At 37.6% G+C, this 22,963-nt stretch overlaps 1 protein-coding gene across 1 annotated transcript in view; it reads right to left on the bottom strand.

Annotated features, from left to right (window-relative positions):
* Tis11 (Tis11 zinc finger protein) overlaps nt 1-22,582 on the bottom strand; it is a 29,138-nt gene extending 6,556 nt beyond the window's left edge. The window contains exon 1 of the mRNA XM_018538436.1: nt 22,428-22,582. Within this exon, the coding sequence (XP_018393938.1) occupies nt 22,428-22,487 (60 nt within the window). The 5' untranslated portion in view covers nt 22,488-22,582. The remainder of the gene's footprint in view (nt 1-22,427) is intronic.
* Between the last annotated feature and the right edge of the window lie 381 nt (nt 22,583-22,963).

The raw sequence follows: 22,963 nt of genomic DNA, 5'->3' as shown, positions 1-22,963 counted from the left end.
AGGTATGTTCAATTATAGCCGCGCGTGTTACTAGTTCCGCTTTATTCGCCCTCTTACTCACATTGAGAACTTAATATTCGCATCGCGCGTCGCATTCCGCGTATCGAGTGTTGTGAACAATGACGATTATTTAACAGTCTCTGTTTGTAGATATCGATCTTAACAGCCCGGGCAAGTTAGTTTTGCGAAAGTGGCGTGATGCGCGCGACTCTCGGACACGATATATGTATGATTCATGAGCATTTATATGCCAGGGCCGACGGAAAGATTATTTTTAATGCCTTTGCGATACGGATTTTTAACGGAAAAACGATAATTCTTATATATTCTTATATTGTTGACAGGTTGAGAGTAAATTAAAATCGATAGAGCATTCTTGTTCTGTTTATGCAATTGTAACAAATAATAAAATGTGATTATACTGCAAAAGATTTTAAAGTAATATTTTAAATGATATATAATGATTGATATCATCATTATGATCTATTTATTTATAATCACATAAGTTCCAGAAAACTTTGTTATGTTTTTTACTCAAAATCGTCAATAGACATTCGAAATTTTAAGTACATGAATTGATTAAAATAAACAAGTTTTTGTTGAAGTTCAGCGATTAAATTTGTTTAAATGTGCTTCGGTAACAGTAACGAGTCGAATATCTTATCTATTACACATAGTAGAATACATAAAAATTGTAGTATATGTATATTAAACTTTCATTTTAAAACATTTTATTTCTGCGGTACGCACGAATTGTTTAAATGTGCTTCGGTAACAGTAACGAGTCGAATATCTTATCTATTACACATAGTAGAATACATAAAAATTGTAGTATATGTATATTAAACTTTCATTTTAAAACATTTTATATCTGCGGTACGCACGAAATAATTGCAAGTTACGTCATTTTTATAATTAATAAGACAATTTATTTTCATAATTAAATAAAAAAGCATAGAAACCACACACGCCGGGTCTTTTTTGCGCATCAGATAAATTCAAATTTTATTCTATTTACTTAGTAAAAACATAATAATATAAACGTTTCTACCTACATTAGGTTATCCTTGGTATATCTTTATAATTTCGTATAATTTCGGAACAAATAATAATTTACTAAAATATATGTCTCCTTATTTTAAAATAAATTTTTTTACAAATTATTTTTATAATTTACATTATTTAAAACTTACTATTTTTGCAATTTATTTTAATAAATTTTTTATGATGCAAGACTAAAAACTTTGGTGAATTCCAATATATTATTATACTCTTTGTTGGATCCTGGTATGACTATAATAACTATAGAAATGTCATAACTGTCCAAGGATGTCGAAATCACACTAGAGACGTTAATGACAATACGTGTCGAAGTAGGTAGCTCCTTCGTATGAGAATGACACGTGCCATTTCGAGAGATCAAAAGCAGGATATGATAGGTCAAAGGTGAATTCATCATTCGGTGTGGAGAAACTTGCCCGTTAAGATCTTACATAAATTGAAAACGATGCGAGCATCGCTTTATTGAAATGTACATCCGTAATGCACATAAAATATTCATATTTGCAACGTTTGGAAAAAGAAAGGAAAACGAAGTTGGTTTATGTGTTGCGCTTTCACTTTATTCTAAGGAAGATAAAAAAAAAACGCGCATTGCTCGAAGAGTTAGATTATTCAAGGTCGGTCGACAGTGAAAGTACGCTCGTGGATTGAAGTGTTAATAGATGATTTGTTTAAACCACAATACATATCACCGCGAAATTCTTTCGATTGCGTACATTCAGAAGAAACAAAAAACACATATACACTGTAAAAGATAAAATATTAATTTTAACTCAAAGACGTTGAGTGGATTTTTTGGGACATGTAAAAATGTTAATTTGTAACATTTTATTTTTTTACAGTGTACATAAAAATCAATTGTCAAAAAATATGTTTTAATAGCGAAGAATTTAATAATTTCATAAAGAAATCACCTGTTTGTATTTCATTATACAAATATTATGAATTATTAGTAAAAATCCATTTTTTTTAAAGAATAAATCGTCAATTGGGAATTGACAGCTCAAAATTAAATAATTAGAAAAGATCCGCGTGTTCCACTCTCTTAACTATAAGATTATAATACTTAATTATATCTTTCAACTGGCAGCGAAGACGTGACCGCGCTCAATCACCTCACGGCGCGTACTCGCGTTAGAAGAAATCGCGCACGTACTCGCGGGTTAAGAACGTGGATCCCGAAGGTCAAAGGTGAAAGTAACGTGGAGAACGAGGCAGAAGAATCGAGATGGGGGAGGGGAAGCGAGAGAAAGAAACCGACTAAAGAACGAGCATGGCGCCGGCCGGTCGACCGACTGAATGGAACAGCGGCGCTTCGCGCACTGATTCTTACATAAGTACTGCGCGGCGCGGCGCGGCGCGGCGCATCGTCGGGACTCCTAATTATCCTAATTATTCGCTTGTCCGGTATAGAACCGCCCCGCCGTCTTGAATTCCTATGTTGATCGCCAGCTGTCTGTCCTTTAGCCCAACGAACCTTGCGCTTTTATAATCGGTTGTGAAAAAAAATATTCGTTCCCTCCTCCTGCCTCGTTATCTCGAGTGCATTAGCGGCTTCATATACATTTGCATTATATCTGCATTCTCTCGTTTTAATCACACGTACTTGTATTACTCACGACGTTTATTGATACAAGTACGATAATTTACCAGCGATGATTCAATATTACGTGTACATACATAAAATTCTTGTTATATCGTTAACGTGAATTTTTTGCAGTTAGCTTTTAAAGATTTTGTCTTTTATGAATCAATTATAACGTAATTAAAATAACTTATTGAAATACGAACGTTTTGCTCCATTAAATTCGGAGTTACATTGAATTCTACTTAATTACACACGAAAAACCACCAGCAGTTCCAATTATAACGCATGTCTACTACACTTTTCGATACCCGATCGACGTCGTGCTCGATTGCGATTGACCTTTCGATTGGACTTTCAACGGATAACATGCAATGTATTTGCACGCGCGAATTGTGCACAGCAATGGGTTGACAATGAGTATCGATCGAAATCAATTAGATCGATATTGATCACGGGCAGGAGCAATGTTTGAAAGTGAATTTCGTTCTATCTTGGTCGAAACTGTTTTAAAAATAAATTATTCTCTTTTCTACCAATTGTAAGTCATTTAATGACATATAGATTTTAATCTTGCATTCTAAGGTTTCGTTCTAATTGCATTTTCTTTTCTACTCTTTAGAAATAATTCTTACGTTCATACATGACTCCTCGTAGTTGCACTTATTCTAACATAATGTTTTAAAATAATAAAATAGATTACTTTTTCCTTCTCGTTCTCTTTCGTTTCGCTGACATCCCTACATGTCTTTTCTTTCTTCTTCGTCTTTCACTCATCGACGAGCGGACAAAAGAAATACAAGAGAACCGGCGAACATTTCGCTTTCCGACCCAGAAGAGCGTGTCGCCCCTTGAAACTCTCCCTCGTCCTTTTTTGCAAGTTCCTCGCGCATAAAGCGTGCGAAGCGAAAACAAGTCGCGTTAAAGGTCTGAAAGACTGCATACAAATTTCAGTAGCACTTCTGATACATGAATTTATCTGCAATGCTGCAGTTTTCTCAAATCGCTCGTAGAGGAGAGATCGCAGCAACTGGCGATTGTGTGAGTTCAAGCTCATCAGTTATAAAAGATTATACAAAAACTTGATGAGTCAAGTAACAATAAAAAAAATGTCCTTGTAAATTTAAAATATAGAATTGATTTGAATAAAATTCGGAGAGATTTTTTTTAATACTAAAATTCTTTCAAAATTATAAAATAAGAATTTATTTAAATTTAACCGATTTTAATACACATGCATTCTCTAAAAGTTAGGTAAAAACTCGGAAATCGTACTATTTAGAAATGATCTTTAAATGTCAAGTCTTGCACACTAAAGTCGATACGGTGCGGAAATTATCCAAAAGTTACAGTTCCACTCGCTGCGCATTTCACACCGAGCACTGCTTTTGCGACGCACAGCGGCGGCTTTCGGGAAAAAAAAAGTTACGATTAGCATTCGCCAATACGAGAAGTGCGGCTTTCCACTCTACTTCCTCCGTGAACCTTGCACGGTGCACGCGTATGAGACTGACTGTTCGGTGCGCGGTAAATAAATGAGAAATATATGAATCACGGACTCTCGGCAGCGTGGACTGCGCGGGTTGCGAAGAAACCGCACGCGGAAAACGGAGTGCAGCACGCGCGCGCGCGCGCGCGCCTTCGTACCACACAATGCAACTTGGTGCACTTCACGCAATTATCTCGCGTGCGAGCGTGTCGCATGCACAACAGCGAAAAGTGAAAGTACGTTTAGTGTGAACTTTAATTTCTTTTTTCCCCGCCCTCGCGCCGCGCGGCCGGGAAAAACACTCCCAGGATCGAAGGCGAAGCGAAAGACGTGAAAACGATTAGGAAACACGGGATAGCGATTGAATCGCATAATTTATGCCCGGGTAATCAGAATGTAATAGCACGTTACGGCGTCCGTACGCGTAAGCGTATTGCATCGCATGGCGTGAAAAAGAAAAGCTGGCATACAAATCGTGCGAATTAATCACGGTAACAATGAGGATTAAGGCGGCAATTATATCACGCTGGTATCACAACGATAAAATAGCGAAAGTGCGCACAGGATTTTTTTTAATCGAGAGCATGAATCATTATTGTATGATTGTGAGCTGCTGGATTAATCAGTCGACGATAACGCTTCTCTGAATACGAACACCGAATGTATATTTTTAGCGACCATCATTTATACTTCTTCATCAGAGTCCTCTCTTTCGATATATTGCGTCTCCTTATAAGTATCATGGTATATTAAGTTGAACAGAGAACAGTGTAAAAACGGATAAAGCAACTTGTAGATGTAACAATCATTTCCTGGTTTATATTTATACGAACATTCTAGATCGGATAACTGCGATGGCTGATACTATTGCCGCCTTTCCTCTTCGATAGAAACGCGCGAGTGCGCTCGCCAGCAAGATAATCGCGATTCAGTGGCTTTCCGCGAACTTTCCACGTGGCGGCCTTCGCAATACGTTGCAGAGCCGCTGGTTTCGCGGAAGTGTTTTCATTGTATCAGCCTGAATTAGAGAATTACGGGCTTTTCACGCGGCGATTTTCACATTTTGTTCACGGTTCACTCGGCTCGCCGATTTTTTGCACGCCAGCATAACCAAAAATGCCACACTAAGAAAAAAAAAAATTGCCGAATGAAAAAAATAAAGACAAAGCTATATAAATTAATTCAGTCTCTCGAATGGACAATTTTTTTTTCTCAAAATCTCAATTTACATTCTTGCATTTTTCTTATATTTTCTGCAACTGTAAATGCAAGAGCGAGCGAACGATCGAAACTAACTGGCCGCGCGCAAACCAACGCGGTAATCGTTGGTGACTTGTTCGCCCACGTCTCGTAAAAACATCAAGAAACTTTAACAGGCGCACAAGTGAGAGCGTTGCACCGTTATTGTGCAACGAAAGGACGGGAATTGAAAATCGGAAAGGGGTCATACATTTTGTAAACGCACGCCTTTCTGTGTCCACAAAGAAATGTGCAGCCAATCAACTTGCCACTTTTCCATAAAAATTATACATGTTGAGTGGCTATATATTCCTGGATCCAGAAACCGAGTTCTAGCGTGAACACAGAGGCCAGTATTCATAGTCAGTTCTTATATTCGAGACCGTCTTAAGTTCAGTCTTCAGGTCACGAACCATGAATCGGAAGACCACATTAGCATCTTAAGACGGTCTTAAAATAATCGATTATAACAGCCTCTGGACGATCAATATTATTGCACAATGTTATTAATAATCGGCAAGCTGTATCGAACCTCTAGATTACTTGTTTTAAATTGTTCAAAGGGGGCAAGAAGTAATATTGTACAAAATAATATACAATATATTGAATGTCTCTAGAGGTTAAAAGATATTGTCTGCATAGTGACGTGTGCGAGAGACAAAGAAAGAGCAATATGTTAAAATGAAGACTAGTAGTCGGTAATCGAGTTAGTAAAGTTACGGTATGAGATATGTCAGATTTTATCGGTGATTTAGTGCTTCGTGCTCGACATCCTCTAGTTTATCCGCAGTGAATCTAATAACAATGTTTGATGCTGCTGCGTGTTACATTGTACTAGAACGATAAAGAGGATAAGGAAACGGATTTGTCTAATGGACAGTCCTTGCTCAACATCTGCCTACATTACATGTTTCTCTAATGTATCAAGTCAATTTTTTGCATTCTTTTATTTTGTAAAAATTGTTGAAATATTATATCTTTAAATGTAATAACCGTTCCACATAAACATAATACATATTGAATAAATTAGTTTTAAAAAAGGTTGAGTAAAAAATGAAAATGATGCGTAAGAATGAAAAATTAGAAAGCGTGATTTAGACTTTCTCTTCTTCTTTGTTCAAATGAAAGTAATTCTTTATACCTACATGGGAGAATTCATAAATTGTACCATAGTTTATACAAACAAAAGATTATTTAAAGTAATTCACAGAAAGGAAAATGCATTACTTACAACTCTCAACCCTTTACGGTTAGCGATGAGTTAACTTCAGATTATTAAAGCCTCTTTTCTCTCGAGGCAGATAATTATGAATCGTAGAGAGCAATAACGCGAATGGGGTATTGCAGGCTACAGCGGTTGTTGACACTGTCATCATGCCGTCAAGAATCGGTCACGGTTCAGTCGGTCACGACTGCCTGCACATAGACTTGCACGCGTAGGTCGATTTACGTGTGTAGGACGTTCAATTGGTGAAGCTGAAGCTTCATGAAATATGTTACTGCTCAACAATATATATAACCTTCAAAAGATCATAATTCACAAGAAAACAATACGGCAAGATTGCGTGCAACTCTTTTAAACTGCCTCACTATAAATAACGCTTTTAAAACTGTACGTGGAATTTTTGTCTCAGTATATGCATATTTTTAACGATACTTATGCGTTATTTATGTATGGTCGTTATAGGATATTTCAAAATATTTTGTGGAGATCTGTCATTTTCCATTCAGTTCTTAGAATATAGTTGAATATACGAATATTTACAGATATATCCAGGATTTCAGTCGAAGGACAAAAATTAATTAATTAATTAATTAATAATAAATATATATATATATATTAATATTTATTTTTATACAAAACTTATTAAAATGCTTATATACAGTCAGAATCTGACCTCTGTGAAGTTAACATCTCATGTTTCAAAAAATAAAATTTTTATCACAGTTTAATGCATCTCGAAAAATTTTGAATTCTGTCAGAAGCTGAAGTTCAAGGATCTTCAGTGAATTTTCTTACAAATAACATGTGAGCCATATATTGGGCAATAAGCATTTAATTTTTCATCGTAAAAATTTTCATAATTTAGTTGTTTTTTCTTGCGTTCATCTATGAGCATATTTATCTTCTAAAAAGAATCCGTTTACGTTTCTGTATTAAAATGTAGCAAATACAATTAAACACAACAAAGAATATTTTATGGTCAAGTTAAAGAATGGCATGTTGAAAAAAAAAAACGCGCACGCCAAAAAGTAATTTTCAAATGTCAAACGTAATTCGTGATATTAGTGACAGCTGACTTGTACATTTCGTCGGCTGAGGGTTCAAGGGTTCGTCATAAATCCACGTTAGCAAATTTGTAATCATAGTGCCGCATGTGTTTCACAAGAATTACCGGTCGACAAAGCGGACACTAGTCAGCGGCCTGCAGCAGCCACGGTTGAATAATCGCGGAACTCGGTGACATTTTTCCATCCGCCGCGTTCCTGCGCGCGCACGTGAACACGGATAAGGTTTAATTACTCGCGAAATACATCGCCGCGTGATTCAGTCTCATCGGCGTATTGCGCTAATGACTTCAAGGTGCATTAAATCGACGCTTGTACAGCGGGAGACACTATAATTTAAGGTAACTCTCGGCTAAATTCAAGAAAGGGTCACGCCCTGTACAATCTGTCGGCGCTCGTTCCTTCTTCTCGCAATTAGCGGAAAAAACCGACACGGTAAGTTCGTTACGCGTTCCACCATTTTCTCCGTGACTCGTCATTAAGGATGAAATAACAGAATCGTCGCGCGAGAGAAACAATGCCTGCCTTTCTGCTGTCATTAAACGAGATACATAAGATTCAATTTAATCGTATTAAACGTGAACGTCAAAAATTTGATTTTAATTCATTACTGTAATAAAATTAAGTTTTTAATAAAACTAATAAAAGATACATTAAATGACTTTTTCATCACTTATTTTTTTAAATTTTTCTATATTTTTATTAAAGTTTTCTACGAATATTAAATATTTAATTGTTATGTCATAAGATTAATCGTCGAATCAATTCTACAATTATCACTAATTTTGTAATTGATGAATAAATTAAATTTTTTCATCGCTATTTTGATTTAACTGAATACACACGCTTTTATAAGTTTAATTGTATTCACTGTAATTTACGCTGTAAAGTTTATTAAAAGCCATTACAAATAATAATAATTATCAATAATTCAACACAAGAGATAAATTGGGAGGAAGATCTTCGGCTTTCAATTAATCTAATTACGACTACTTGTATACCGGGAATTACCCAAATCGCAAAAATGTAACATCAATTAAAAAATTATGATATAACTAAAATAAAAATAAACAATGTTTAAAGTACATAAACCAGCAAAGTAAAATAAATCAGGATCGGAATGCATAATACATAAGTCATGGCCGTTCCCACTGCGAATCTCCGATGAATTCAATTAGTCTCTGAGAGATCGTATCACATGCAAATTAATCGAAAATTAAGCGCCGGCATTCCCTGGTTGCGAGATGTTCGAGATGCATCGAGCGCATCGGCGTGGCGATTCGCGTGCAACGCGCATCACGCGCACGATCGTGCGCGCTACGCATAATACGCGTCCGACGTGCGAGGAAAAAGTAGTATCTTTTTTCCTCTTCTGGCCTCACGAAGGAACTCCAACTCGTACGTCGATTCGAGATAAAGAACAATGCAATGGAACAATACGAGGAACGCCGTGCCAATGTTGCATGCTAAATTTATCCCCGTGAACTGTGCCGGGTTGATAGCTACCGAATATACGCGACAAGGCAATCGTTATCGCAATCAGTTTTGATGAGTGAACAAGCAATGAAAGCGACTTAGACCTGCATTCATACGTCCATTCGAATGGTCGAGAAGCAAAGTGGTATGACTCATACCGGTCTTAACGGTTACAGCAACTAAAAGTCGTACAAAAATCATTCATAGTACGATAAATAGAAAATATTACAAAAAAATTATTAAATATCTTAGTATAAAATTAATAAAAATTATAAAATATATAGAATTTTGCAAAACTGTATTAAATCTCCATTTGCAATCTAGGCCTTTTTTGGCACAAGCAAAATTTCACTCTCAAATTTCTCCGAAATAAAGGAAAGCATAGAGTCCAGTTCCGCCTCTTAAAAATATCTTATTAAAAAACCTATTTGGTAATTTAATAAACATATTGATAAGTAATTAAATTTTTCTACAGTTTTTGAAAGTCTATAGACGAATAAAAAAAATCTTGGACTGGACAAAAAAGACCCTATGATAATTGCAAACGAAGGAGTAAAAATATAATTGTAGACGGAAAGCGTTAAGTAATAAAAAAAAAAATGTCAACTAAAGACACAAGTTAATAAATTTGTCTCCAATATCTCTTATATTCATTACGAAAACTCGAACTAATCGAGATAATGAATTTTGATGGCTGTCAATTAACGCGCGGTGAGCGGGAAAAATGGCACTGCTGCGCAATCGCGAGTGCCATTTAGTGTATCCGCATTCACGGCGAAGTTTCACGTACGATTCTTTCCGTCCTTCGCAAAAATGAAGTAATCTCAGCTATTATAATTGCGCAAGAGTGGGAAGATACCTCTATATATACGTTTCTCAAATACGGCAGAGAGATTCAACTATCGAGTGTCGGACCTCATTCACGCACCCGCGTGTGCATCAACGGCGGTGAAACACACGTGGATGATATATGGATATACTAAAATACGCGTGTACGAGGCCCCGAGCGCTCGTAAAATAAGATGCGTGATTCAGGCGCGTCGGTCGGCCGCGTGACCGCGAAGACTTTCCTGCGCGCGTAAAAGACGCGCGCGGCGGGCACACGTGCGTTTACGAGCGGCCGTTGCATACACAACGCGCGGGTGTATGCGCCATGCGTCACTGTATTGTGTGTACGTGCGTGCACGGTTACGTTCACGTGGAGGTCTGCGCCTGTTTTCATGCCGCCGGCTCTCCCCAGGCTCCTTTGTTTCTCTCTGCTCCTTTTTTTTTCTTTCCCTCCGTCTCGTGACCCCACGCTCCCACCACCACGCTCGCACTCTCTCTCTCCCCCGCCTTGCTCTTTTTCGCAGAAAGCCGGGGAAGAAAGAACGTGGGAGACTTTCGGGTCCGCAGCTCCGCGGTTTTTCATTCTCGACGACGACGACGCGAAGACGCCACGTCATTATGCGACAACCATCGGAGACGTTCCGCCGATTTTTATGCGCGACAAAGTCAATTTACACCGGGAAATACGCAACCGGCGAATCATTTTAAGAACTATTTGTGGTTTTCGGATGATTCCGTGTGTATCGATCACAGAAAATATTTTGTCGATCTTCTCGCGGATATCTTCATATAAGAAAAGAGACGAAATATTTTACGGTTATTCTTGTATTATTGCAATCTTGAAAGTGTACGATTTTTAAAATATAATTTTTAACAGGAATTCAATAGTGCATGATTAATAACCAATCGATGAATTAAGACATTATTTTTAGAAATAATAATTAATTACAAATAATGCACAAAATCATTTAAATAGATAAATAATTTATAAATTATAGATAATTACTTATACAGATTTTATGTATAAGACTCTATTTAAAAATCTCCACGAGTGGAATGTAATTAACATAGCCAAGAAAAAAAAAACTCGTCGACAGATAAGAAATCTTATTGCTGACATGTGCACTGGCCAAGCCTATATATAAGGAGGTTTCAATTATTTCCGAAGATCGTCTGCGACAGAAAAATAACCGAGTTGGCATATCGCCGGTATCACGCAATGAATTAACGGTAATATAGAATTTCCGGCATTGGAACGAAGCGTGGAAATACCTGATTGTAGTCACGTGCGATCTGGTACTGTAAGTTTCGATCATCTCGAAAGCGAACGGTGAATGTAGACAATTATTTCGCTGTAGGCGATACATGGATACATTTCCGTTTCATATTAAAGCGTGTGTATTATTTCACTCTTTATTACCCGCGCAATTAATGGCGCTTTGACCGCAATAATCGGGACTTAATCTTTACCTTCTGCTGCTCGTGAAAGGAAATGCATCTTTTTATTTGTACGCGTAAATCAAGTCGTGCAGATTGCTTGCATGAAGGGATATTACAGTCGCATGATTGCAGATTTACCTTGTTTTTGCCGAACATGTTTTATGCGTGCAGTGTGTTTTATCAATTTTTCGTGAACAATATTGCGATTTCACTGGACCGTTTAATTTTTGAAGCTTTAATTCCACGTTCGAATGCTATTGGTGCATCACAAACATGCACAGTGCGATCGCCTCCCTCATCATAATAATTGGTCAATAAACGAACACGCGCGTGCACTTAGATCACCGTCTTATCTTTCGTTGCATTAAAAATAATTGTGTAAATATTGCGCGCAGTCCTCTTTTCCGAGCTGCTGTAAGTTTTAAAACTTTGCCGAAAATATTATTACGTTTGTTCCATATTTTCTCTTATTCCGATAAACTAAATTTAGGATTATTAACGCTAATTACTTAAGTCGCATCACTGTGAAGTAAAATAAAAAAAAAATATCGGATTCTCTGCTGTGAAAGAAAACACACTTCATATCGAAATTGAAGACCGGAAGTACCTACACCGTAGCATGAAATACGAACTCTCGTCAAATGACCAAAATTGCTCAGCAGTTTTTCTGACCAAAGATCAGGCGAGCGCTGCTTGAGCAAGCAATTCAAATGAATGGTAACTGCAACGCAGTCTAATATTGCAAAAAAAGTTGCAAATGTTAACGCGGAAGGTCTCATATGATTTATCGTTGTTACTTTAATGTTACCGGTGGCCAGAAGATAAATCGCGATGCAACGTGACACTCTGAGAAAAATAATAACGCACGCGGAACAGGCATACGTGCAGATTAGCAATTAGCAATTTTAATTAAGAAGAAAGTATGACGGCTGTAAGTCAGGGAAATCTCTTTCTTCTAGCGTTAATTGAAACGCGCGTTTGTTAGCTTTCGCACATGGTTAGCTTAATTCATCACAGCATCAAGATCGAAGAAACAAATTTCATACAGTAATAATGGATTTTAATTAAATCCATTTTTAAGCCGACGTGACTTAAAATAATGATGTATTATATTATATGTGTATAATGGCCTAAATTTTACTTCAGACCATTTATGTTCCATCCTCATAGGAACATAAATAATTTGAATATTTTATAGCTGTGTAAACCTAAATTAAATTAAAAAAAAAAGCACTTATCTCTTTTTACATACAGAAACTGTAATTTTTATTACACTAAATTACAGATAATGAGATAATGATTTGATGATTAGTATTCGATATTTAATTTTCTCTTTTTGCTGCATTAATCATACAAACGAATATAATCGATATAATTTTTTTCCTATTGATACAAAAAAAAGCGAAGATCGGTCCTTGAATTATCTTAGAGCGTGACGCTCAGGTTGCCGAAACAGCTCAGATTGGAAACTTGGAGAATCATCGTTTAAATCAAGCGTGAAAGTGAAATCGAGAGCTGTCGACGGACGCTTCTCGGTACTCTCGCTTTCTCTCGTGTGAGGTAGAATTTAACCCTTTGAGGCTCAATAATCGATGATTATGCTTATCGCACGTATACATCGCATCGATGTTTCATGTACAAAAAATATTGTAATTTTTACAGCATAAACTGCTAGACAAAGGACTTACGTAAGTTCCTTATTTTCCTTATTTTGAAGAAATATGATATTCGTAAAATTATTTTATGTAAAACGTTGCTATCTTGCGGATAAAAAAAACCTGAATTTTTATGTCCTACTAATAAAATAACTAATATTATACTCTTTTTTATTGATTTTATTCTGCTCCAAGTTTCTGATATTTTTCAATTATGTAATGTGTTATTACACATGTGACGCAAAACTTCATTGACGTTACGCAACAATGACAATATTGACGTAAATACAGAACGTTCAATATGATGTAATTTCTCCAAATTATCTCGGATCGCGAAAGGTTAAGTCGACGTTCGAGGAGCATCGACGAAGGCGAACCAACGCGGAAAGTGCAAGGTGCGCGGAAATGGCTCGTGTCCTTCCCTCTTTACGTCTTTTGTGTTCACCAGTCCCTTTTCATGAATACGGGAAAAGGGACGGCTTTTATCGTGAAGAGAACCCGTTGCCGTTTGCGTAGCTATATTCACAAATTTACGATGAAAAATGATGAGAAATATAAATCGCTTTGTACATTTCTTTCAAAAAATGCCATAACGAACGTCTTAACCATCAAGAGAAACATCTCTAATTTATACATGATTTGTAATATACTAAAATCTATAATGTATATACTAATCATTTTTATTTGAATTAATATAATAAATGTAACAAACATGATAAATGTACTCACAATATACTAAAATAATTTATAATGTTTATACTAATCAGAAAAATCCGAGAAGTTATCTATAATAAACCAATAATATTTATTTGAATTAATATAATTCAAATTAATTTTTATTATAGATATTTTCAATGATACACATTTATTTGATTAAAAAATTGCAGAATATACCTATAAACTTGAAATACATATATTATATTAATATATACTACAAAAAAACGTATAAATATTTAAATAGATATCACTAAAATATATAAAAATTAACGTGAATTTATTTGAAATAAACATTATTTTGATTCGTTATAGATAATTTTGGATCTTCAAAAATAATTGGATGTATACATTTTGTATAAAAAACATATAATAAAGATTCGAGATTTTTAGATTACTCAATTGAAATATAAATAATTTCAGTGATGGTTTTTAGATTATTGTTTAAATATCGTACTGCAAAGTAGATTTTAAAGTACTGTGTTTAAAATATATTATAAAATACAATTTTTTTATTCGAATTCCTTCTGTAAATTTAATGTTATCCATAGTATCGTGTTGTGTAGCAAAGCATGGTTATATAATAGTTTCATTATGATTATCGAACTTCTTACATCGCGACTGGCATAATTCCTCGCTCATTTTTGTATCGTGAGAAGCGTTCGTGGCAGACGAAAACAGGCCATTTCAACCGCCTAAACTAAAAGATCAAGATCGCACAAAAATCCTCCTGTAAAAACCGGCCGAACCTGCCTCACAATACCGCGCGAAAAAGAAGCAGTTCCAGAAACCGATGCAACGAGTTGCAGAAGAACGGTCGGGTCTTGGCGTTATCCTTTTGTGATGGCAGTGGATCTTTTCAAAAATATGGGAAAATTTGTCGTGCCGAAGGGAAGCCCAGGGAATACAAAAGGGTGGGAGGAGGGGGCTCCAAGATCGTGCTACGCCAATGCTGGCCAAGAGTCGGCTACAGGAGAAGCAGGGGCAGATCGGTGCACAAAGAGGGGTCCCCCGAGTATCCCACCTTCCTTCTCTGGTTCCCTTTCATTCTCTCGATCACTCCTTCAGCACCGGCAAACCTGAAGCAACAGGTTCCTACGCCCCTTCTTCATGGCTCGCGTTCACCGAGCGGCTTTTTGTTGCCGCTACCAATGTACGGACACGCTATACGCTCGGGGCGAGGTTTTCGCTTTTAGAAAAATCCAAAGGATTCTGTTGCCGTGCACACGTATCTCTGCTGCTGCTGCGGAGAGCCAGTTTCGCGAGAGGGTGTCGAAAGAGGTGGGATATATATATATATATAGATTTCACACGTAGTAAAAATCGAATTCCCGTGTTAAGCACTGAAACGAGTTTTGATAATTTCACTCAGATTTGTTTCGAACACTGGTTTGTTTCTATATAGAAACGGGCTGTGAGTACCGCTTTAAGAGAATTGAACGATTATAATTTTACGTACATTAACTTATTTACAAATATTCTTTTGCTTGATTATCTGCATTTAAAATTTGATGGGTGTTTCATATATTACCAGAAAAGTTAGTCATTTTTATCGATTATATCCACAGCACTTGTTTGTTATTGCAATGAGCGAGCTATTTACTTAAATTATATGCATCATTTTACTTTATTTTTGACTTCTGACTCAGCTCCGTATGGCAGATTGTATATACAGATATAATGATCGATTCGGTGACTCATCATGTCGTTCGATGTATTTCAGTAAGGTCAAATTAACATCGCTAATCAATGCAAATACGTGAACTTCTGAAATTTACAATAAAAACGGAATTTTCAGTAAAGCTCAAACGGAGCGTCATGCCTCAGCTCTTTCAACCAAAATTTTCGCATCTCGCAAGGATCGACAGTGATTTTGACGGTGCCCGTCGAAATATCGAAAGTCGAAAGTCCACCCGATCGAACGAGTTTCGAAATCGAGCTGAGGAGAAATTGCCGAGGAAAGTTACGCGCGGTTACCGTCCAAAAGGGAGAAAAGGAAAGACTCTCGTCCGCGCAGCAAAATCCAAGGTTGAAAGGCAAAAGGAAAACATCCGAAAAATGATTACGGAAATTATCTTCTAAAAACATGTGCGTTAATGACGAATCTTATGATACTGAATTCAAAAAAATCGCAGGAATGACGGAGTTTCAAAACAGAAAAATATTTCTTACACAAATGTCAAGTAATCATCGTATCGTGAAGCAACATGTATCTATAATTACGAAAGCACCGCGCGATATCCGTGAAATAAAATCTCAGCGCTGTACATGTAAAAAAAAATATATATATATATATATCTTTAAATGGCGTATTTCGCTATCACGAATAAACACGGAGATTATTTTCGCGTATTTGTAATATCGCGATTTGATTTCGCGCAGATTACAGGCTATCACCACCGCGTTGGCAAAGGTCGACGACGACGTCGCGGTGGCGACGCGCAGTAATTATTTCAGAGGCAGTCAGTTTGTCCTCCCACCCATCTCTCTCTTTCCTTTTCAGAATTTGCGTACGCTTAACCGCATACGCATGATAATGAGACGGGAAATGACAAGTGAGCCAACAGTTCACAGTAGCGGACTCACCGGAAATCGTATGATACCGTGCGCGCTCGCGCGCCACGCATAATTACGCGACGAAGAGACGACGTGTAACGTCGCGACATATGGGCATGTGCTTTCAGGAAATAACGCGTTGCGCCAGGATTGTCGCGAACCCGACGATCTTCCCGTTCTTTCTTTTTCCGTTCGCTCGATGTCCGAGAATGGACTGGATGCGGCCCTCCTGACCGCAAATAAAGCCGAGGAGGGAAACAGTAGCTGCGATTCTCTTTGTCGAGAGATTGAGAGTTTCGTTTCGTGCCAAATGTGTGCGCGAACAATCGATTTCTTGTGCGCGTGTTACTCACGTACCAGACGACGTTGAGCAAGAGAAAAGCCAACGAAGCGTCGATGTGTCGCCCGTTTCGTTCGCTTAGCCTCTCGATCGGTATCAGTTTCAATGACAATAACGCAAAGGCGATATCGCGTCGTACACGCCGGGAAAATGGCGGTTTCGCAATATTTCTGCATGAAGCAATCGCGTATCCTTGTATTATTCACTGTAATGGACGAGCGAAGGATAAACAACGGATGAAAATGATGTTTACAGAGAGAGATCGTAATCATTCCTCTTTCGTAATGTACGTCATATCGTCTAATAATCGAATATTAATTAAATAATACATGCAGTAACATTTAAAAATTCCTTCTATTCACTTCCATTTACCGTGTGATTGTCCATTCGATTTTGCATATTACATTAAGTTACATCATTTTAATTACAAATAAGTAAATCGATTATTCTGTATGTATACAAACAGAAACGATATTTGCCAATATCATAATATCAAACCTACTTCATATAGTTTTTCAGTCTATAAAAATTTCTTTGTATGTATCGAAAGAAACTTGATGTTAATCGTAATCATTACGATACGTCTTAATATGATAATAATTATCAGAACTACATTCGATATCGACTTGTCTTGTACGACAATTTCATACAATAGCTTGTGTAACGAACGAGATAGCGGACAATCCTGTCAAGGTCGCAGCGAGAATTCCGCGTAAATACGCAAAACCGCACGGAAACACATGAAAACAAATCGCGTCATCTGTCTGACACGTGAAACTCGGAAATAAATAAAAGAGCCAGAATACGATTTCGATTGGCTGTTTAAGAAGTAGATACGAAAAAGTCATTTCCGATGAGAAATGCAAAAATCTTGGTACCAAACAAATATGTCCCTTTAATAAATGTTATTACGATTGCAGAAATTAAAGTCTATCTGTACATGGAATGAGAAATATTTAGAAAGTCTTGCGGATTCACGAAAAAGAATAACAATAATGATCGGAAGCGCCATATTGTCATCTGGTATATGTCACTTCTTTCCTTTTCATTAGCAAAATTACGGTTGATGAATACGGCTCGCACACAGTTCGTTGACGACACATTTGCTTTGTCCCGTCAGAGATCCAAGTCTCGTTTAATGCCTCGTCGCTATTAATGTACGCGCGAGTTTTTCCGAGTAAATATTCACATGTATTTGTCGGAGCGCTCGAGGGGAACACTACGCCTCGCGGGACGCATAATAAATATACGCCTTTCTGTCTCTGTCATGTTGCACGGCGGTGCAATCGAGAGTGTGAGGTAAGAACGGAACCGCAACGGAGAGCAAGAGAGAGACAGAGAGAATGCATTTGTTAATTCAACATGCACCAATACACTCGCGCGCGTAAGCGTGGTACCACCGAGTACCAGCGCGATTCCGCGCGTAGAGAATAGCGAATTCTCGCTGCGACACGTGCGATGTCGATCGCATCGCATCTCCCCGCGAGAAAACAGTCGAGACGTAATATGATAGAAAAATAACACGTCTCTAATGGAGAACGAGTGTTATGAATTGTTCTCCAAGAAGCGGTGAAGAAAAAAACGTTTATCAACACGAAAAAAAAAAAAGTTTTCAACGCTACAGCTAATCATGATTTGCTGAAATTGTATTTGTCGTTGTAGCAAAAGAATTCATCACTGATGTTATTACATGGATTTCTTAGCGAAATGTATCATACTTGTCTGTGTCATCATACCGATTACAATTGAAGATTTGCTATCGCATCTAAGAATTGTAACTAACGCAACCGAAACAGCATTCCGGCAGCGTTCATTATGAATTCGGAGAACGCACAGGTACGTTCCAAAACTTGACTCTGTCAACTTCGAGTATCTTCAGCCTTGTTCAACATTCAATGAACAAGAATAAAATGATACTCGAGTTGGTAGAGTCGAATTTTGGAGCGCAACCCAGATGATAGGAAGTCGCGTAGCAATACGAATGTAAACGCTGTTTGTTTTGTTTTCACGATTGTTTTTGCCTCTCACATAATAGATTAACTAAGAGAATCAATAATTATCTTAGCTTAATGAATATAACGGAGCCATGAAACAAGTAGTCTATAACTCACGCATTTCTAATTGGAGAACAGAGATCCGACGACACAATTATTTAAGCGGAACTTCCTACCAAAAGAAATTCATTATATACAGAAGAAACAGAAGCCTCTTCAGATGCTGACTCAATGCTCCTCTTATGCTGAACTTTAGAACACATTTTGCACAAATGTGTTTAACGAGCGTGTAAAGAAACCTTCGGATAATTTATTATTTATTGTCAATCCATGAAACTCAATAATTTTTTACATATAGATAAATTAACAGATAATGTTTAAAACAACAGTACTTTGGTCGTCATTAAATCGTCTCGCTATTCGGAATTTTCATGAAAACAAGTCTGCACTCAGAGAAACAAGTTTCGTGTGTAAAATTAATATATGTGACTGAATGCAAAAACTATATGTATAAAATAGTTTATTCAACTACATTAATTCTACTCTCTAAGATTTTTGGAGTAGAATTCAACTATAAAAAGAGAGAGAAGTCTCACTTAAAAAATGACAATCGAATCACTTTTTATAGCTGCTACTGTTGTGTCTTTTTCTCTGAATGTTGTATCTCTCTTCTACCATTGGATTGGTTACAATATATTATGTCGATGTACAGATATCAGAACAATTAAAGATAAAAAAATCAGCTCTACTCCACATTTGTTCTGAAAATTACGAGCGGTGTCGCGTGAGATTCGAAGAGAAGCTTGACTCGCGTCACACAGAGAAACTCACTCGTCGGAGGAGAAACCAAAGAGAGTGTTGTGTGCCTAGTTCTCTCTAAGGTGAGAGTCTCCGACTCGACTCGCGACGGCCTTTTATTTACGTCGTGCGAAAACGCGCGACCGCCCGCTCGTCCGAACGATAAAGGCCTTTCGACCTATCGACGAAGTGAAGAATAAACCGCGTGACTGGCAGCGATTACTTTTAATAGGTACACATTCGATTACCAGTTTGGTCACGATCTCGCTGGACTACAGTTATTAACGTAGGTCAATTTTTACGAATTTCGTAAATCAAGTTCCAATTTAATCACGTATGATTACATTCAAAATAGAAATTTAAAAGTCGAACGTAAACTATGGAAAAAATATAAAAAATTCTTTAGTAATTAAAAATAATCTCATTTTGATTCAGTTAATCAGTTATAAAAAAGTTTAAAAATATCATAGTATCGTATCGTATTTCACTGATTTCACATTAGATAAAGGTAGCGATCGATATATATATCGGTTAAAAAATATTGATATTTTCAGATTATGCATATATCTCGCGAGATAATGTCGAACTGATAAACAAGAATTTTCAAACAATAGATCTGCAGGAATATACCGTAGCTGCAATCTGTCATCTATTTAATTTAGAAAAACAAGTCCGATAATGACTTCAGTGTCGATAAGAAATGTATATATTTGTGATTAAGCAACTGCGGTCTCCGATTTAGAAATTTGTAAATTATCGTCTACAAGGTTTTTTTTTATCAAGAGTACTTTAATGTTTTCGTTCACAACTGATAATATTCTACAATTGTCGATCACATCGATGACACAGCGCCGCAAGATATCGAACGATATCACGAGAATAAATATCATTGTGTACGTGTGTTTTTATTTTATATATATATAAAATAAACATCAAGAAACATCTGCGATCGATAAACGTCGCGTTTGAAATCTCGATACACCTGCCGATATCTCGGAGAAAATTTCTTTCGCTTTCTAAATGTCGTTATTTTCTTGCTGTTATAGACGTAGCGCCATTAGCCACGTAAACGTAAACGCGTGTTGGTGCTCCTAGGGTTCTCCCACTCTCAATCCACTTGCCTGATATTTTTCCCGCTCGTAGATATGCCCACGCTATCTCGCGTTGTACAGCGCGGGTTCCTGAGAGTTCTTAGGTCTGTTTTTTTTTAGCTGAACTAGTATATATATATATATATATATACTTTTGGAACTTAAACAGAAAAGCAGGTACACGTGGGCAGTTTGATGAGTCAGAGACTTTTAAACAGAAAACTATGTTGAACAATAAGTGTCGAAACTTGATAAAAAGAAAAAGTAAAAAGAGTCACTGACTTAACTGTTCGCGTATGTTTAATGTATTCGGCTGAAGTGAGACGAGAGTTCTAGTACAGTTAGGTGCAAGAATAGAAAAAGAAAACGAAACAGATCCTTCGAATCACGCGTGTCGCGGTCACGTCCGTGCTCGATCGCCTTCTTGGAAGGATCGGCAAACGCGAGTGACGATGCAACGTGGAAACGAGATTCGATCGCGGAAGACCGACCCGAAACGATACGATCGAGGATTTTAATATCCACCCGGCGGCAACGTTATCTTCGACCCTTATCGCGTAAAATAATTTCTAGCGAAAATAAAAGCGCTAAAAGAACACGAGTTCGTAATTATACGGAGAGAATGGATTGATCGGCCCTTTGATCTCGTATACCGGGAGACGAGAAGAATAGAGAATTTGCGAGAGAGAGAGAGAGAGAGAGAAAACTTACAATCTGTATACATATGACGTGGTATTTCATAAATTCGAGGATCCACGAGGAGTTCGGAAACGAACGAATTCAATCCTCGAACATTGTCGACATACCAAGGAATCGAAAAAATCCACTTTAAGATTCTATTCTGAAAATCCTATGTACTTTGTAAGATTTCTAAAGAAAGCTCGTAGAACAAAGCTAAAGAATCGGCTCCTTTTTTTCTCCCTTTTTTCTTTCTCTTCGCAGTGTGATTACAGACGTAAACAAACGAACGCAAAATCAAGTATATTCGACTAAATTCGATGTTTATGCCGTTTTGCGATATGAACCAATTGGACCGAATGCGAGGGAAGGCACAAATTCGCATTTTGTTGTTCGTTCTACGTATACCTGCTGGAGTAGGAAAATCTACCTGTGCACATCCGGTCTCAAAAGGCATGGGACCAAGCAAAGAATGGTAACGGATCAAAGAATATTTCGGAAAAAAAGTTCGATGGGGAGTCCTGTATAATACCTACGAATATCGCAAAATATAACAATATCCTTCTTCCAGGGTTATAAGATCCGTTTATTTAACAATACGAGGTTCGAGCGTGACGAAAACGGGGTCGCCCCCGTCCTTTGTGTATTCCGCATATTCTACGCGTGACGTCGAACGCATTTCTCTAAAACTAATCGGCAAAAAAAATACTTAACTTGTCGATACGTTTTATCAGCGAAAACTTGAACGATCCACATTCGAAGAGAACATTATGTACGATATTTAAATAAATAAAGCCTTGCGGCACAGACGGCGCCGATTTTTCTCGCTGAGGATCGCCTGCGATTTATGCAGTAAATTAGATACTATAAATTCCGCGTTCTGATGCAATTCTAGTAATTTACTAAATCGCAAGTAGAGCCAAGAGGAAAAATCACACCGTTTGCCGCAGGCTTAATTATACACGACGACGACGCGCGGCAGATCGAAATCGACGAGACAGATCGGCGAAGTGTTTATTTTTGTTCAATCGTAAATTAACTTTAATCTCGCTTTAATTTACTCTCCAGCCTATTTCCCCAATTTTTCGAACTAGAGGACAACGTAAGATAAAAAGGGAGTTCGAGATTGAAGTTAATCTACATAGAAAGAGCCAGAAACGCACGCACACACACAAACAGACAGGAGTCTTTACCTTAAAGAGATGCTCGCCGCACTCGAACATGGACGTATTACTCATGACGGCGGTCGACATGGTCCTCGGGTGTCGCACAAAAACACACTTTGTATCTGGAGTCCGCCTTCCTTCTTCCGATCCTTCCTTCCCTCCTTCTGCCACTCGTCCCTCGGGCGCGAAAAATGTCAGAGCAGCGCGCAGGTCGAACAGGTCGGCGTTGGCGGTCAGCGGAAGGGAGAGAGGGGGAGGTGGAAAAACTTTCTTCAGAACACAATAAAACTGCCACTACGACCGTATGCGTCGTTATGCGATGCCGCCGCCGTCGCCGTAGATCGCATTGGAAGCACCCACGCGTAAATAAACAGTACGCGCCCCGATCGACACGTGTGCCTCGGAATAACGTTAATAATAATAAAAAACAGGAACGAGCGGGCGCGCGCGAATTCGGAGAACGTACTTAATTCTCGGATTCGTGCTTCCTGACCGGCCCTTTCTATCTTCTCCTCCTTCTCTCTCTTTCCTTCTCTCTCTCTCTCTCTCTCTCTCTCTCTCTT

Source organism: Cyphomyrmex costatus, unplaced genomic scaffold, assembly GCF_001594065.2.
Source record: "Cyphomyrmex costatus isolate MS0001 unplaced genomic scaffold, Ccosl1.0 scaffold193, whole genome shotgun sequence".
NCBI lineage: Eukaryota > Metazoa > Arthropoda > Insecta > Hymenoptera > Formicidae > Cyphomyrmex > Cyphomyrmex costatus.
This window is presented reverse-complemented; position numbering and strand designations above follow the sequence as displayed.